An 18,029-nucleotide genomic window follows, 5' to 3' on the forward strand; every position below is an offset into this window, starting at 1 on the left:
TCTCAACTTTGGATGTTTTATATACCTTTTATATCTTTTTTTGGGACTAACTTATTAATTCAGTGCCAAGTGCCAGTTCCTGTTTTTTCTGTGTTTTTGACCCTTTTCATATCTAATTTTGGAACGGAGTCCAAACGGAATAAAATCCCCGAAATGAATTTTTCCAGAACATAAGAAGATCGGGGGACTTGAGGGCCAAGCCAGGAGGCCCACAGGGAGCCCACAAGCCCTCTAGCCGTGGCCAGGGGGGCTTGCGGCTACCAGGCTTGTCGCCCCCCTTGAGCTCCCCTGGCCTAGCTCTTTGGCCCTATATATTCCCTAAAATCCCAGAAAAAATAAGGGCGTCCACGAAACCACTTTTCCGCCGCCGCAAGCTTCCGTTTCCGCAAGATCTCATCTGGAGACCCTTCCCAGTGCCCTGCTGGAGGGCTTCTACATCAACATCATTGCCTCTCCAATGACTCGTGAGTAGTCTACTTCAGACCTACGGGTCCGTAGTTAGTAGCTAGATGGCTTCTTCTCTCTCTTGGATCTTCAATACAAAGTTCTCCATGATCTTCATGGAGATCTATCCGATGTAATCCTCTTTGGCGGTGTGTTTGTCGAGATCCGATGAATTGTGGATTTGTGATCAGATTATCTATGAATTATATTTGAGTCTTTGCTGATTTCTTATATGCATGATTTGATATCCTTGTAAGTCTCTCCGAGTCTTGGGTTTTGTTTGGCCAACTAGATCTATGATTCTTGCAATGGGACAAGTGCTTGGTTTTGGGTTCAAACCGTGCGGTGACCTTTCCCAGTGACAGAAGGGGAAGCAAGGCATGCATCATGTTGTTGCCATCAAGGGTAACAAGATGGGCTTTCATCATAGATTTGAGATTGTCCATCTACATCATGTCATCTTGCTTAAGGTGTTACTCTATTCTTATGAACTCGATACACTAGCTGCATGCTGGATAGCGGTCGACGTGTGGAGTAATAGTAGTAGATGCAGAAAGTATTTCTCTACTTGTTTTGTACATGATGCCTATATGTATGATCATTTCAATAGATAATGTCATGACTTTGCGCGGTTCTATCAATTGCTCGACAGTAATTCATTCATGCTTTCATGAGAGAAGCCACTAGTGAACACTACGGCCCCCGGGTCAACTCACAATTATCATCTCCGCTTTTACTTTTACTTTTCTTTGTTTACTTTTTGCTTTAAGTTCTTACTTTGCAAACAATCTATAAGGGATTGACAACCCCTTCATAGCGTTGGGTGCAAGCTCTTTGTGTTTGTGCAGGTACTTGTGACTTGACGCGATCCTCCTACTGGATTGATACCTTGGTTCTCAAACTGAGGGAAATACTTACCGCCGCTGTGCTACATCACCCTTTCCTCTTCAAGGGAACACCAATGCAAGGCTCCAAGGGCGCGGGGGAATCCTTTGCATACTTGCCAAGGAAATCCCTATAGGCATAGCAGTGACCGAGCAAGCAAAGTAACAAGCAGGACAAGTAAACTAGCAAGTAAAGCGAGAAAAGAAGTAAACTAGCAACTAGTTAAGATATATATTTTGGTATTTTTGATTTTCATAGGAAGGCAAAATATAGAAGAAAATATAAGTAATAACAAGTGAATAATAACTTGTGTGAAGTTACTTGATAGTAGATTGATGATACTCCCTAGCAACAACGCCAAAAATCCTTCTTGATACTTGTGATCTACGTTGGGTTCTTTGTGAAGAGGAACGGGTGATGGAGAATAATATAGGTAAGTATTTCCCGCAAAGAACCAAGGTTTATCAAACCAATAAGAGTAACAAATAACCCTGTCTTCAGCGACTGCATACAAGAGAAACAAACAACCCCAGTCTTCAGTGATTGCACACTGGATTGATACCTTGGTTCTCAAACTGAGGGAAATACTTACCGCCACTGTGCTACATCACCGTTTCCTCTTCAAGGGAACACCAACGCAAGGCTCCAAGGCTGCGGGGGAATACTTTGCATACTTGCCAAGGAAATCCCTATGGGCGTAGCCAGCAGCAGAAGGATTTCTGGCGCCGTTGTCGGGGAGGAAGATCAAGTCAAGAACTCATCCAAGTAAGTGTCACAAACTCATCTCTTGCATTTACTTTGTTTGCCAGTTGCCTCTCGTTTTCCTCTCCCCCTCTTCACCAATTTTCCTTTTTCGTTTGCCTTTTTTTCGTTTGCCTTTTTCTTTCGCCATTTTCTCTCGCTTGCTTTCTGTTCGCTTGTGTTCCATGTGCCTTCAATATGCTTGCATCTTCGCTTGCTGAAAATCTAGTGATATGGATCTTCATCCACTTGCTAATCTCTTTAAGAGATCCAATGTTGATCCAATTGCTAGTGAGTTGAGTGCACTTGACTATCTTTATGAAGTTTTTCTTGAGATGCGTGAATCTGAAAATTGTGAGGAAGAAATTTATGAAGTGATTCACGAGGGCTCCTTGGATGAAAAGCATGATTGCAATGGTTTCACTATAAATACTATTAGTGACAATCATGCTAAAAATATGCAAAACCTTAAGCTTGGAATGCTAGTTTTGCTATGTCCACTACTTGTTGCAATGATCATGAATGGGGCGATGATTTTTCTTATGATCTTGAAAATTTGTTTAAGCCTCATGATGAATATGATATTTGCATTAAGATTGAAAGTGGGTTTGGAGAAGTCATCACTTTAGTTGATGATAATCCCACTTTTTTTGAAGAGCGTCAACTTTGCATGCATGTGGATCATGAAAAGAATATCCTATGTGATAGTTACATTGTTGAATTTGAGTATGATCCCACATGTAATTATTATGAGAGAGGAAAATACTGTGGTAGAAACTTCCATATCACTAAATCACCTCTCGTTATGTTGAGATTGATATTGTCTCTTTCTTCTTCCTTGCATATGGTAACTATTGGTTGTCTTGACAATCTGTTTTCCTATAAAATGCCTATGCATAGGAAGTATGTTAGACTTAGATGTGATTTTCACATGCTTTATGATGCTCTCGTTGTGCTTCAATTCTTGTTTTTTGTGTGAGCATCATTGAATTATCAATGCCTAGCTAAGGGTTTTAAACAATAGCGCTTGTTGGGAGGCAACCCAATGATTTTCTTTCTTTCTGTTTTGTTGCGTCCACACTTTCATAATTCTGTTGTGATTGTGTTTTTTGTGTTTCTTTTTGTGTTTGAGCCAAGCAAAGCCTTTATGACCAGTCTTGGTAATGGTTGTTTTATCCTGCTAGAAAAAGACAGAAACTTTTCGCTCACGAGATGATTTTTCATTTTTATTCAGAAAGAGCTTTTGAGTTGATTCTTTTTTATGCTGATTGATATGCTTTTTCCCCAGACCGTCGTAATGCTTCAGATATTTTGAGGTACCATAAGTATATGAAGTATACAGATTGCTAAAGACTGGTCTGTTTTTGTTGGGTTGGTTGCTTGTTTTGATGAAACTATGGTTAGTATCGGGGGGTACTAGCCATGGAAAAGTGAGAATACAATAGCCCATCATCAATATAGATGGAATTCAAGTTTTCTACAGTACCAAAAAAGTGGTAGTTTGTTTTCTTGTACTAATGATATCACGAGTTTCTGTTTAATTTTCGTGTTGTGAAGTTTTCAAGTTTTGGGTGAAGTTCTTATGGACAAAGAGATAAAGAGTGGCAAAAGCTCAAGCTTGGGGATGCCCAAGGCAGCCCAAGTTGATTCAAGGATGCCGAAAAAGCCTAAGCTTGGGGATGCCCCGGGAAGGCATCCCCTCTTTCATCTTCAATCCACCGGTAACGTTACTTGGGGCTATATTTTTATTCACCACATGTTATGTGTTTTTCTTGGAGCGTCTTGTATCATAGGAGTCTTTTATTTTTGTTGTGTCACAATCTTCCTTGCTGCACACCTAGAGAGAGAGACATGCACTCACCGTGATTTTGTCGAGCTTCACTTATATCCTTTGGTTAGGCAATTCAGCTCACATGTGTTTCACTTATATCTTTTGAGCTAGTTGATTTTGCTCTGTGTGCTTCACTTCTATCTTTTGGACCATGGCAATGCGTGGCGTGGTAGTTGATCTATGCTATGAAAGTAGTCTCAAAAGGGGTAGTTATCCAAAGGGATATGAAAACTTCCACCTTCATGTGCATTGAGTAGTTAGAGAAGTTTGATTCATCTCAATTAGTTTTGAGTTGTGGTTGTGATAATATTGAAGTTATACTAGTAAGGTGTTGTGGATCTAGAAATACTTGTGTTGAAGTTAGTGATTCCCGTAGCATGCACGTATGGTGAACCACTATGTGATGAAGTCTGAGCATGATTAGTTTATTGATTGTCATCCTTTGTGTGTCGGTCGGGATCGCGCGATGGTTTATACCTACCAACCCTTCCCCTAGGAGTATGCGTTGAATGCTTTGTTTTGATTACTACTAAAACTTTTGCAACAAGTATATGAGTTCTTCATGACTAATGTTGAGTCCATGGTTTAGATGCACTTTCAACTTCCACCATCACTATCCTCTTTAGTGCCGTGCAACTTTCGCCGGTGCAAAAAACCACCATTAGCCTCCCTCAAAACAGCCACCATACCTACCTACTATGGCTTTTTCAAAGCCATTCCGAGATATATTGCCATACAACTACCACCATGACTTGTGCCACAGCTTCTACATTGCCATTGCATGATCATAAGATAGCTAGCATGATGTTTCCATTGATGTCTATGCCATGCTAGATCATTTTCACGGTACACTACCGAAGGCATTCCATATAGAGTCATCATTGCTCTAAGTTTTGAGTTGTAAGTGTGATGATCATCATTGATGGAGCATTGTCCCATGTGAGGAAATAAAAGAGGCCAGCGAAGCCCATTTACAAAAAAGAGGCCAAAGATGCCCACCAAAATAATAAAAATAATAATAATAAAAGAGGCCAAAGAGCCCACCAAAAAAATGAGAGAAAAAGAGAGAAGGGACAATGCTACTATCTTTCCACACTTGTGCTTATTAAGCACCATGATCTTCATGATTGAGAGTCTCTCATTTTGTCACCACCATATAGCTAGTGGGAAATTTTCATTATATAACTTGGCTTGTATATTCCAATGACGGGCTTCCTCAAAATTGCCTTAGGTATTCGTGAGCAAGCAAGTTGGATGCACACCCACTAGTTTTCTTTAAGAGCTTTCACATACTCTTAGCTCCAGTGCATCATTTGTATGGCAATCCCTACTCATTCACATTGATATCTATTGATGAGCATCTCCATAGCTCATTGATATGCCTAGTCAATGTGACCATCTTCTCCTTGTTTGCCTTGCAACCTCCACCACACTCCATTCCACTTACAGTGCTAAAACCATGGCTCACGCTCATGTATTGCGTGAGAGTTGAATTTTTTTGAGAAAGTAAAGGTGTGAAAACAATTACTTGGACAATACCGAGGTTGTGCATGATTTAAATTCGTTGTGCGGGGATGATAGAGCATAGCGAGACTACATGATTTTGAAGGGATAACTTTCTTTTGGCCTTGTTATTTTGAAAGTTCATGATTACCTTGCTAGTTTGCTTGAAGTATTATTGTCTCCACGTCAATAGCAAACTATTGTTTTGAATCTAACGGATCTGAACATTCATGTCACATAAGAGGAGTTACAAAGGACATATATGATAGGTAGCATGAAAGCATAAAAATTCATTCTTTATCACTTCCCTACTCGAGGACGAGCAGGAGTTAAGCTGGGCGATGCTTGATACGTCTCAAACGTAACTAAATTTTTGATGGTTTCATCCTGTTATCTTGTCAACTTTGGATGTTTTATATACCTTTTATATATTTTTTGGGACTAACTTATTAATTCAGTGCAAAGTGCCAGTTCCTGTTTTTTCTATGTTTTTGACTCTTTTCAGATCTGATTTTGGAACGGAGTCCAAACGGAATAAAATCCCCGAAATGAATTTTTCCAGAACAGAAGAAGATCGGGGCACTTGAGGGCCAAGGCAGGAGGCCCATAGGGAGCTCACAAGCCGTGTAGCCGCGGCGGGGGGGAGGGGGGCGTGGCTACGAGGCTTGTGTTTTCGCGAAAGCACTTTTCCGCCGCCGCAAGCACTTTTCCGCTGCCGCAAGCTTGCGTTTTCGCAAGATCTCATCTGGAGACCCTTCCCGGTACCCTGTCGAAGGGGACTTTTGAGCTGGAGGACTTCTATATCAACATCATTACCTCTCCAATGACCCGTGAGTAGTCTACTTCAGACCTACGGGTCCGTAGTTATTAGCTAGATGGCTTCTTCTCTCTCTTGGATCTTCAATACAAAGTTCTCGATGATCTTCATGGAGATAATGTCATGACTTTGCGCGGTTCTATCAATTGCTCGACAGTAATTCATTCACCCACCGTCTACTTGCTTTCATGAGAGAAGCCACTAGTGAACACTACGGCCCCCGGGTCAACTCACAATTATCATCTCCGCTTTTACTTTTACTTTTCTTTGTTTACATTTTGCTTTCAGTTCTTACTTTGCAAACAATCTATAAGGGATTGACAACCCCTTCATAGCGTTGGGTGCCAGCTCTTTGTGTTTGTGCAGGTACTTGTGACTTGACGCGATCCTCCTACTGGATTGATACCTTGGTTCTCAAACTGAGGGAAATACTTACCGCCGCTGTGCTACATCACCCTTTCCTCTTCAAGGGAACACCAACGCAAGGCTCCAAGGGCGCGGGGGAATCCTTTGCATACTTGCCAAGGAAATCCCTATAGGAATAGAAGTGACGGAGCAAGCAAAGTAACAAGCAGGACAAGTAAACTAGCAAGTAAAGCGAGAAAAGAAGTAAACTAGCAACTAGTTAAGATATATATTTTGGTATTTTTGATTTTCATAGGAAGGCAAAATATAGAAGAAAATATAAGTAATAACAAGTGAATAATAACTTCTGTGAAGTTACTTGATAGTAGATTGATGATACTCCCTAGCAACAACGCCAAAAATCCTTCTTGATACTTCTGATCTACGTTGGGTTCTTTGTGAAGAGGAACGGGTGATGGAGAATAATATAGGTAAGTATTTCCCGCAAAGAACCAAGGTTTATCAAACCAATAAGAGTAACAAACAACCCCTATCTTTAGCGATTGCACACAAGAGAAACAAACGCTTGCACCCAACACGGGCAAGAGGGATGTCGATCCCATTGTCTCGTTATTTGCAAGCAAGTAAGTAGTGCGGTTGGAAGTTGCAAAGTAAAAAGTAACTAAAAAGTAAATGAAGGCAGCGAGGAAATTGTTGTTTTTGTAAATTTATAAGTGAATAGACCCGGGGGGCATAGTTGCCCTAGTGACATCTCTCATGAAAGCAAGCATACGATGGGTACACACATTATTGTTGGGCAATTGGAAGAAAAGTGGATAGTTATGTGATATTCACGGCAATGATGATGTGTACATAGGCATCACATCCATAAACAAATAGGCCGATTCCTGTTTATATCTATTACTATTACTCCACCCATTGACCGCTATCTAGCATGCATCTAGAGAATTAAGTAAAACAAAGTAATGCTTGGAGAACATTGACATGATTTAGAAAAGATAATTCAATTTATATGAACAAACCCCATCGTTTTATTGATCCTTAGTGGAAACAATACAAAGACGTATGTTGATCCCTACTATGTCATTGGGATATAGAAATCTATTAGATTGAACCCACTATAACGCACCCCTCTCGTTGAAGAAAGATAAATCTACTTGGCCAAGGCAGATCAATAGATCAGAGAGATTTACGAAGCTATTACGATCATGCACATAAGAATCATATTTAGAATTCAAAGAATACTTAAATATTTATCATTAATAATCTGAGCATAAACCCACAATTCATCGTATTCCAAAAAATGCACCGCATAAAGAGTTACATCGCATAGATCAAAGCAAAGATGCGATGATCATTGTATTGAAGATCAAGATAGAGAGAGAGATAGTCAACTAGGTACTAACTAAGAAACCGTAGGTTTGTGGTGAACTACTCACACATCACCATGGGAGAAAAAAGTATGATGTAGAGGTCCTTTGTGATCGACCCCCCCTCCAACAAGGCACCGAAAAATGGCTCCAGATGGGCACACGGTGGAATAGAGAGTTGCGGCGGCAAAAAAGTGTTTCGGGTTGCTCTATATTGAAAGCAACTGACCTATAAAAACTTATCAATCCTTGTCACCCTCTCATCACCTAAAAAACTAGCGTCAACCGTAGCACCAATATAGTAGATGCAGTCACGGATCCATAAATTTTGCACACATAAGTATGAGCTGATTAGCACACCACAAGATCTCACCGCAAAAGCCCACCAGAACACCACATTATATGAATTAAAAAGAAAATACACTCCATCATCTTGCCCACTAACTAAACCTAATACTCACTCCATTCTAAAATCTAAGGTCTATTTGGTCACGGAATAGTCAACTTGCTTTAACTTCGATCAAGTTGAGAAGTAGAAATATCAAAAGCCACAATACTAAATAAAAAAATGAAAATTGATTTCAAGATGAATCTAAGAATCCAATTTGATATTATGGATACTGATATATTTCTACAAAAATGTGATCAAATTTAGAGAGGTTTGACTTTCAAAAAATTAACACACCTTATATTTTAAGGTAGATTGAGTACAAATGAAAATCCAAAAGCATCAACAATGCAGCAAAGAGAGTCCAACCCTTCTATTACTAACTATTCCTAAGCTTCAAAACCAAAAATCTATGTCTCACTTCCATCCCATTAGCTTGAGCAATGTGACGCTGAAGATTGCATTCAAAGTATTGGCTAACCGGCTAAACCAGATTGTCCGTGAAGTATTACATTTCATGAATGTTTTCTTAAGATATATCAATGGTTGAGCTTTTAAATTTTCCATAACTAGCTTTTCACGAGGACTAGTTATGTTTGTAATCAAGTTATGCACCAAGAAATAGCCTACTAACCACTGCGTTGCAACAGAAAAGGGTAACAAGGATAATCTCTTCTATCTAAAAATTGGTAATGTTGCCTAATATGTCCCTTCTTTCGGCAAGCACTACTTGATCCGTTCCCACAAAAAGAACCAATTGATTGATCCTTTCGTTCTCGATCGATCTTGACCGCCATCCGCCTAGTGCACGTATTCCATGAAATAATCGATCGATTCGTTCCTGCAAAGAAAACTATCTCCCACTCGGTTCTTTCCTTCGGCTTTCTCCTTCCCAACCCCCTCTTAGATTTTTTGTTCATGCACCTCACCATAGCCCTTGTACTATCGTATGTGCAAGGGATATGTAGGGATTCTCTAAGATCCAGGCTAAGCCCTCCAGATCTTATCTCCCACCTTGCTTCATGCCCCATATCATGGTACTCTCCATCTATTCTCTCGTGTGTGACAATTCTCTTAGATCGATGGCAACGGTGGCTGCGACCGATCTATACTATTCTCTTCTCTCACCATGCTCTCTCCCTGGTTTGAAATGTGCCGGGAGGTGGGCATGCAATGATGGGGACCGTGCTCCTTCTAGACACTACATGCATAGATTTCTTGTGTGTTTTCAGCTGAGCGATTGGCAATCCAATCCAGGATTCTACACCCTAGAAAACAATTACAATATCCATCCTAGAACAAATAAATCAAGAGACAAACCAATGCTAGCCTCTCTGTTCATACACTCATTTGTACATGCATTGTTGTATCTTTGAAGCCATAGGAAAACTCACGTATAGATGATCATAATTCATTGATGCAACTTTTGCAGCTAGATGCACAACAAGTTCGATTTATTTCTGAGCTAGGCATGGCAGTAGACGATGAGATGTGAAATTACACAATAAACACTTGCTAGCTTATCGATTTGCCCAAACATTTGCAAAATCAACCAAGCACATATGGCAGGAAAATAATTGGTAATTCTTTGTAATCATCCTCATGAGCTAATATTGATGTATCGGGGATGCGACATCTCTCTGCTAATGCCTTCGCCAGGAGGGAGAACTAGGGATTGCCCGAGTGACATATTGTGTTTATTATCGTTGCACTTGTTAGCTTGAAAATTGGATATCCTATGTACTTGTATCTACCGATCCACGAAGGATCTCAGGCAATCACCTTATTGATGATGAATGTCAGATCTATTCTCCTTCTCGTCATTTTTTTCAATTTTGTGCTTGTTTAATTTTTTTACCTTACCTTGTTGCGAGGCTTCATTAATCAAAACTACTATATGAGTCATGTTAAAAATGAGTCCAACAAATGATCTTACAGAGATCTTTGTGAGTTAAGTATAGTAATTTGGTGTCCATATTTATACTATTGCTATGATTCTCCTAGCTAAGATGTTATCTGGGATTTTCATTTACCTCCATGAATAATTTTGAGTTGTAACTTCAGTACTGCTGCAACAAACACATTGACATTGCAATGATAGTGTTTTCATCATAGGCCAGTTTTGCCATAGTATCATTTGAATTATTTACATAACTTAATAATACAATTTCAGCCATTTCCAATAGTTTCACTTGCGTTTTCACTCTCCATATGCACATTTTTATCGTGTAATTTGTGCATGTCCAATATTCCTTTTACTAAATAATCTTGAGAAACATAATCATCCACCTGCTCCATGGTCACTAGCTGTCCATCCAAATCTTCCAGGTTAGTGTGGGCTAACCTCTCCCCCATCACTTTGGGGACAATTTCCTTAGGTATCTGCACATTCTTATGTCATATGTAGTTGCCAATATCTTCCAATGTCTTCCTCGCTCTCTTTGCATGTGCACAAGACTAGTTGTACCTTAATCCAGTAGATCACATGTCTATATTTCCGAAATTAGGCGTGTCGGGAAGTTTGCCCCACCCTCTCTTCCTCCCAAGATGGTCAACCAAGTTAGGGTTGTGGAATAGAACGTTAGTGCAACAAGTCAAATCACACGGGCAAAATGCAACTCTGCTCAAATTTAACGGAATGTTCATCCTCACTATTCCTAAGATTCAAAACCCAATATCTATGTCTCAGTCACATCTCATTATCCTCTGCAATGTGGTGCTCCAGATTGCATCTAAAATACTACTGGCTGATAAAATATATTTTCCCTGGCATAGTACCTTCCATGAAAGTGTTGTTTTAGGAGATATCAATCATTGAGCATTTCAATTTTCCATAAATATCTTGTCATGGGACTAGATGTGTATACACCCAAGTTATGCACACATGGAAATAGCCAACTAACTACATCCTTCAAAGGGACAAGGGTAATCTCTCCTATCTAAAAAAGGTAAGATTCCCTAATACGCCCCTTCTTTCGTTAAGCACCGACCGATCCGTTTCCCAAAAATAACCAAATCTATCAAATCAATGTGTTCCTTTCCCAATTGATCGTGATCAGCAGCCGCCTGGTGCAGGTATTCCGTGGAACGATCAATCAATTCATTCCTGCAAAAAAAATGCGTCCCACTCGATTTTTGCCTCCGGTTTTCTCCTACCCGGACCCCTCCTAGTTTTTTTTATCATTACAAAGAAAACAATTTCCATTAATGTATCACTCTATCACAGTATATAGTAATCCGATAGTGCACATTACTCATCAATCTCTACCCACATGATTTGGAAAGTGCGATTGAGAATTCTTTGTTTGCTGGTGCACTAGTAGAAAAAGGGTCCTTTGTCCCGATTCGTAAGGGCCTTCTGTCCCGGTTTTGGAACCGGGACAAAAAGATCGTTACTAATGCCCTTGGCCTTTAGTCACGGTTCTTACACGAACCGGGACAGATGGGCTGGCCAGGCCCGAACCAAAGCCCTGTTTTCTACTAGTGGTGACATCAAATCCATTCCTTCATCTTTGTATGGGATCCGATATCTCAGCGCCCTATCCCTCGTACAATCGTATGTGTGTAGGCTATGTATGGATTCTCCATCTTCCAAAGAAAGCCCTCCAGATCCCATCACCCACCTCGCTTGATGACCAACTCTTTGTTCTCTCCATCTATTATCTCTCATGTGATGGTGGTGTACATCGATGACAACAGTGATGGTGACCCAGGTACATCTTCTCATCTCTCATCGTGCTCTCTATGGTTTGCAACGGTGCCGGGAGGTGGGCACACAATGGTGAACACCGTGCCCCTGCTAGACACTACATGCATAGATTGCTTGTGTATTTCCAGCCGAGCCTTTGGAAATCCAATACGTTAATCTACACCCTGGAAGGAATAAATCAAGAAAGAAACCAATGCTAGCCTCATGGCCATCCAATCGTGTGTATTGTGTACTATTCTGTGCTTCCAGTCGTGAGAAAAAGCCATGTATGGATGAGAATAATCCACTGATGCGACTTTTGCAGATAGATGCACAACAACTTCAAGTTGTTTTTGAGCTTGGCATGGTAGTACACGGTGAGATGTGCACGTACACAACCAACGCATGTTAGTTGATCGATTTTCCCCAGCATCGGCGGAATCAACCAAGCACATCTGGCAAGAAAATAATTGGTAATTCGTAGTAACTAATATCACGAGCTAATATTCATGCATCGGGGATGGGATATCTTGCTGCTAATGGCTTAGCCGGGAGGGATTACTAGGGATTTCCCGGGTGAAGTATTGTGTTTATTACGGTTGCATGCATCAACTTGATAATTGGATTTCTTCTTTACTTGTACTCTACCGATCCAAGAAGAATCATAGGCAATCACCTTCTTGATGAGGATGACCAGATGTATTCTCCTTCTCTATTTTTTATTTTTGATCCTGTTTATTTTGTTTCATCTTGTCTTGTTGCCATGATTCATTAATCAAAACTTGTACACGAGTCAATGTGAAAAATGAGTCTAGCGAACGCAGAGACCTTTGTGAGTTCAGTATAATAATTTGGTTGCCATATATATACTATTGCTATAATTCTCCTAGCTAAGATGTTATCCGGAATTTTCATTTACTTCCATGAATAAATTTGAGTTGTAACTTTTGTTCCACTGCAACAACACTTTGCCTTCCATGATAAGCCAGTTTTGCCATAGTGGTAGCATTTTAGCGTGAACCTACTGCAATGCACGTGCAATTTCCTTGTATAAAGTAAAGTAATTCCAAGACAAAACGAAAAGCTATAACTAAGACAAACAAACTAAAAGAACTTATCCTGGGTACTATATATATGGCGCTACACGATTAATTGTATAAAAATTCTCCCTAATGGCATCACTCTCACGGTACTTTGAGGCGCAACATTACTTGCCCATTTCGCCGCACTAATGATGCACATAGCCGTAGAAGAAATTAAGGACGAAAAATTGGATAGAAGCATTATGCGAATAAGTGCTTCCCGGAAAATACGCGTAGACTCTCACTCCTACACTGCACTACATAATCCCATCGCTATTGTCACCCACGGAATTATCAATAGCGCAATAAGATACAAATGTTTTCACAAACCCATCTATATATTCCGTGTGTAACCTATACGGATAGAGATCTATAACTTTGCCGGTAGATGAGGCGTCTCCAATCACGAAAATAAACAACACAAATAGAACAAGAACTAGAGATACAAAACCGGAATCTAACTTCACCCATTAGACCATCCTCTATCTAGAACACACAATTACTCAAGCACATACTGCATTAAGGGAGTTATGACACAAGTATACGAGTAGATTACAACATTTAGATGAAATTAAGGGGTCATGGAGGCATTGGTGGCCATGATTGAAATGGCATTGGCGGCGACGACGATGACGTGATGGAGATGGTGCCACCTGTTACCCTAAGGCCGCGCCAGAGGCGGTGGCGCCATTCCACTTCTTCTTCCTTGTCTTCTCGCTCGTAGGCAGCTTCTTGGTGATACGGAGGGCGATCTTAGGATTGTAGGATTCGTCCCACTTGAAGGAGAATGGGTTTGGAGGTGGGTGTTTTGAGTTGTGCCCACTTAAATCCAAATCTTGGATTTGTTCCTTCTCCTTTTGATGCCACCAAGTTACCAATTATGCCCAATTCATCATTTTCTTGGATTTGGATCAATTTGTTTGATATGGTCAAAGTGATTGTTTGTCTCAACAAGGTTACCTTACCTTCAAAGGTGTTCGAGAGATCCAAAAACGGATCGATCTTTGCTCACAGCACGCCACAGGCCAGTGCAAGAGGAAGACTGTGGCGATATATTTACTTACATATGTTTTATTTTCTATTTTTTATGTTGGTCTTGTAAGGGTTGGACGATTCTAATGTGTATGGCCCTGTCCTTCTTTCAAAAATAAAAAGAAAAAACAAGAAACGCCAGGCTCACGCACACCAACCAGCTGTATTCTGACGCGTGACACCGGGCGTAGGGGGATTCTCTAGCAGAAAGTAATTACGTCTGGTCCGGTTACATATAGAACGGGGAGCACGGCGCTCGCCCAGCACCCGCTATATATTGACCCCGGATCAGGTAGTCAAGTACAGTACGCCATTGGTCAAAGCCCCCTTGCTTTCCTTCGTCTCCGGCCACCTCCTGGTCCCAGACTCCCTACCCCCCCCTGCCGAGGAAGATGAATGCGTGGCAGAGGACGCTGATGAATCAGGTTGGTAGCGCTGGCCTTGGCGTTGGCGGCTCCGGCGGGGTGCAGATGCAGGATGTGGTGGGCCTTGCCGCGGCGGCCGATCCCGAGTTTGTGATGCTGCGGGACAACACCCGAGAGAAGATGTAAGCCCTCGCCGCTTTTCTCTGCTAGCTCCAACTGTGAACGCCTTGAAAAACATGAACGAGTAGTCGTTCTCAGGTAGATCCATGTAGAGTTGTAGTACTAAACAACAGTAATATCACGTTTGTTACTTCCTTATTTCATTCATCAGAGGTGACTAATCATGGACTACCTGAAGCTTACAGGGGCTTGAATATAAATTTTGGATATTTAGGGGGTGCGGTTGGATCCCTGTATCAGTTACCAAAAGATTTTCTTTGGAGGAACTAATTACCAAAAGAAATCTATCTATCAAAGCTAATGATCTGAATCTGATATTAATTGACAGACATCAGTTTTTGGAAAGGGGGCCATTGCTGGCTGTGTGGCGGCGCCGCCTCCGGGCGCTCTCGAGGCGGCTTGAGGAGATCTTGTTTAGAAAATACCCAAACAAGGTGTTCCTCTCTTTCCTTCTTTTTTGTAGCATTGGTTTTCACTTTTCAGGCAACCAAGTCCATTTCCGAGCAATATATCAAATATCGAATATTACCGTTTAATAATGTGAGTTATTGATATCTCTTGTTGTTTGGGCAGATGGAGTACTACAATATGAGTAGGCAACCAATGCCACCAGCATTAATGTTTGCTATGAAGACCTTCAGGGCTCAGATCCGACAATATCTACAAAACCAACAATCGTTAAGACAGATAGTATCTTCCTCAGGCTATGGGGCAATGAATCTGACATCCAATATTGTGCAAGGTGCAAGTGAAAATTCTCGAATGTCTTCTGTGACGGGCGATTTTGGCGCTTCGTCGTCTAGTGCAAACATGGTTCTGCAGAACGTCAACATGGATACCTCACTGCCTGGTACAGATAAATTTACCGAGATTTTGCTCATGCATATCCTTAAAGCTACTAGTAAATGTGTACACTGAATGGACGTCAATATTAGATATGATATTATTAGTTGCACGTGGATAGGTAGAATCTTAATTGTGCATCAATTATGTGGTAAATTAATATCAATATTGATAATATAGATATTTGGTATGGTATTAATTACATGCTATACATGTTTAACACTCAACATTGCATCAATTTAAGTCATTGGATTAACATATGGTTTGATGGCGAGCTTAGTTGGATATGCAGACATTGGTGTGGAGCTTCTAGCCTAGCTAGGAAGCCAACAACCAGCAGCATATTATATACTGGACAAAACTAAACTTATATGGTAACAAACACCACGGTCCAGCATGTGTGTTCAGAATCAAGCCATGCATCCACTAAGTAGCTGAAAGATGTTAACCTGAAAGATGTATTACCGGAACAATTTACCCATATTCATAACTGAATTTTCTGATTACACATAGACTATTAAGTCTCGGGAATATTTTTTCCCTAGCTTGCTGGCCATGTTTCCCGCTTAATAACTTTGTATGTCTTGCCATTTTTCTAGCAGGAGCTCCTGATGATGGGCATGTGAACACAGTGCTTTCTCTGGGGATAAACCCTACACGACATGATCTTTCTAGAGCGTCCAACAACAACCAGGTAACACACAGACTGGATATACGTGAAGCCAACAGATTCTCTGTAATAACTCTACCCTGTGCTTTGCACATATGAAATATTATTGTTACTATGTATATATATACCTAAACTCCGCTAAACACTGCAGCTCAATGTGGCGCAGGCACGCCCGACGCCTATGAAGGATCTCCCAAGGGTACCAAAGTTCAACTGCCCAGTCTGCATCAGTGAGATGGTTGATGCGTCGTCTACTATCTGTGGCCACATCTTCTGCAAGAAATGCATTGAGGCCTCAATCCGATTTCAGAAGAAGTGCCCTACCTGTCGTAGGAGGCTGACCATGAGAAATTTCCACCGCATCTACCTCCCGGCGATGGATTGAACTGATCCAGACATACTGGCCGTGGTGGAGCATCAACACCCAACCCTTCCTCTCCTCAACGGCATTTTTTGTAATTCTGTTTGAACTATTCTTCATGGGGTTATCATTAGAATCTAGTTTGTGCTCATCGAGTCAATAAGTGGCCAGGTCTAATTAACGAACGTGTTATATGCATCCTTGGTGGTAAAGGATACCGTTCTCGTGGAACTCAGAAACATATGTGGCATGGTATTGTGAACTTCATATGCAAAGAACTACACATTTATCTTTTACTTGTTAGGATATATGGGGTGTTCACGCACTCTAGGATATGTGCCTTTGCAAAGCTATCATGTTTAATCAGCAATAGCAGTAGATACTGTCATTGGTCGACCGACCAGGAACAAGTTGCATCGAGCCCTAAAAGAGATCAGACTGATAATTTATTTTCAATAGAGATTAGGCCCAATCGGCCCTTAAAAGACATAATTGTGTTTCCTCTCACTACACTCCTGCTTGACAATTCCTTACCAAAACAGTCTCCCACCAGGACAGGATGCTCTCCTCCCTGGTATTATATATTTTTGCATCCATCCAAGATACTATTGCCGCCGTTAATTTCGTCTATTTTTTCACACTAAGTGCTGCTTCCATATATATGCGTCATTCTTTAGCCAAGAAAATTTACATTCAGATCTAGTATAGACTACTCAAAAAAAAAAGATCTAGTATTGACCACACTAGCAGTAAAAAATATTCTGCAAAATAAAAAAGAAACATCAAAGTGCATGGGGATCGACCATCTTCATCCGCCGGAATGAGCAGATTGAGCGCTGCCACATTTCGCTCCATCGCTGAGCGAACCTATGGTTTTTCATAGCAGAAGGAAAGTAATCAAACCCATAGTCCTACCGAACCATCGCCCTTGAGATAAAACCTTGTAATCCAAGTACTCCCTGGTAGCCAGCAGCACAATAGCGGCGGGCCACCGACTGAACCCATCGGAGCGGTTGGGAGTTACGGGCACAAGGTGGCTGCGGCTGGGAAAGTTTTGATACGTTCACATACGACTAGTTACTTTTTGGCCAGCATATAAGGCAAATAGGTGTTGTTGAAGTAGGTTCATAGGACCAGCAATGAGAAATCTAGTCGGGATGTGAACTCGACGTAGCTTAGATGATTAGGTTTTTTGTGGTGGAACCATCCTACTATCGTTTAAGTCCCGGACTTGACAATAGTGCACATATTTTTTTGGATTCCGGCAAAGTTCATTTTGTGTGAGGAGATGTTCCCGTCCATTATGAAGTGCCTGTAGTAACTTTGTCAATCTCAAAATAAATGTTCTATCGTCTCAGTATCTTGAAGGTGCTCACAGGGATAAGGTGCATGTGCATACATTCATAGGAACGAGTGTATGTGTGTAGGGCATCTCCGGTTGTACTGTGTTTAAACAGAAATTT

General features: G+C 41.0%; 1 protein-coding gene across 1 annotated transcript; it reads left to right on the forward strand.

Annotated features, from left to right (window-relative positions):
- The first annotated feature begins 14,469 nt into the window (after positions 1-14,469).
- LOC123440696 (probable histone acetyltransferase HAC-like 1) lies at positions 14,470-16,827 on the forward strand. Its single transcript, XM_045117251.1, has 5 exons — positions 14,470-14,694; positions 15,021-15,126; positions 15,266-15,542; positions 16,135-16,229; positions 16,372-16,827. The coding sequence occupies exons 1-5, from the start codon at positions 14,540-14,542 to the stop codon at positions 16,588-16,590; spliced, it is 852 nt and encodes a 283-aa protein (XP_044973186.1). The 5' UTR covers positions 14,470-14,539; the 3' UTR covers positions 16,591-16,827.
- The last annotated feature ends 1,202 nt before the right edge of the window (positions 16,828-18,029 follow it).

Source organism: Hordeum vulgare, chromosome 3H, assembly GCF_904849725.1.
Source record: "Hordeum vulgare subsp. vulgare chromosome 3H, MorexV3_pseudomolecules_assembly, whole genome shotgun sequence".
Taxonomy (NCBI): Eukaryota; Viridiplantae; Streptophyta; class Magnoliopsida; order Poales; family Poaceae; genus Hordeum; species Hordeum vulgare.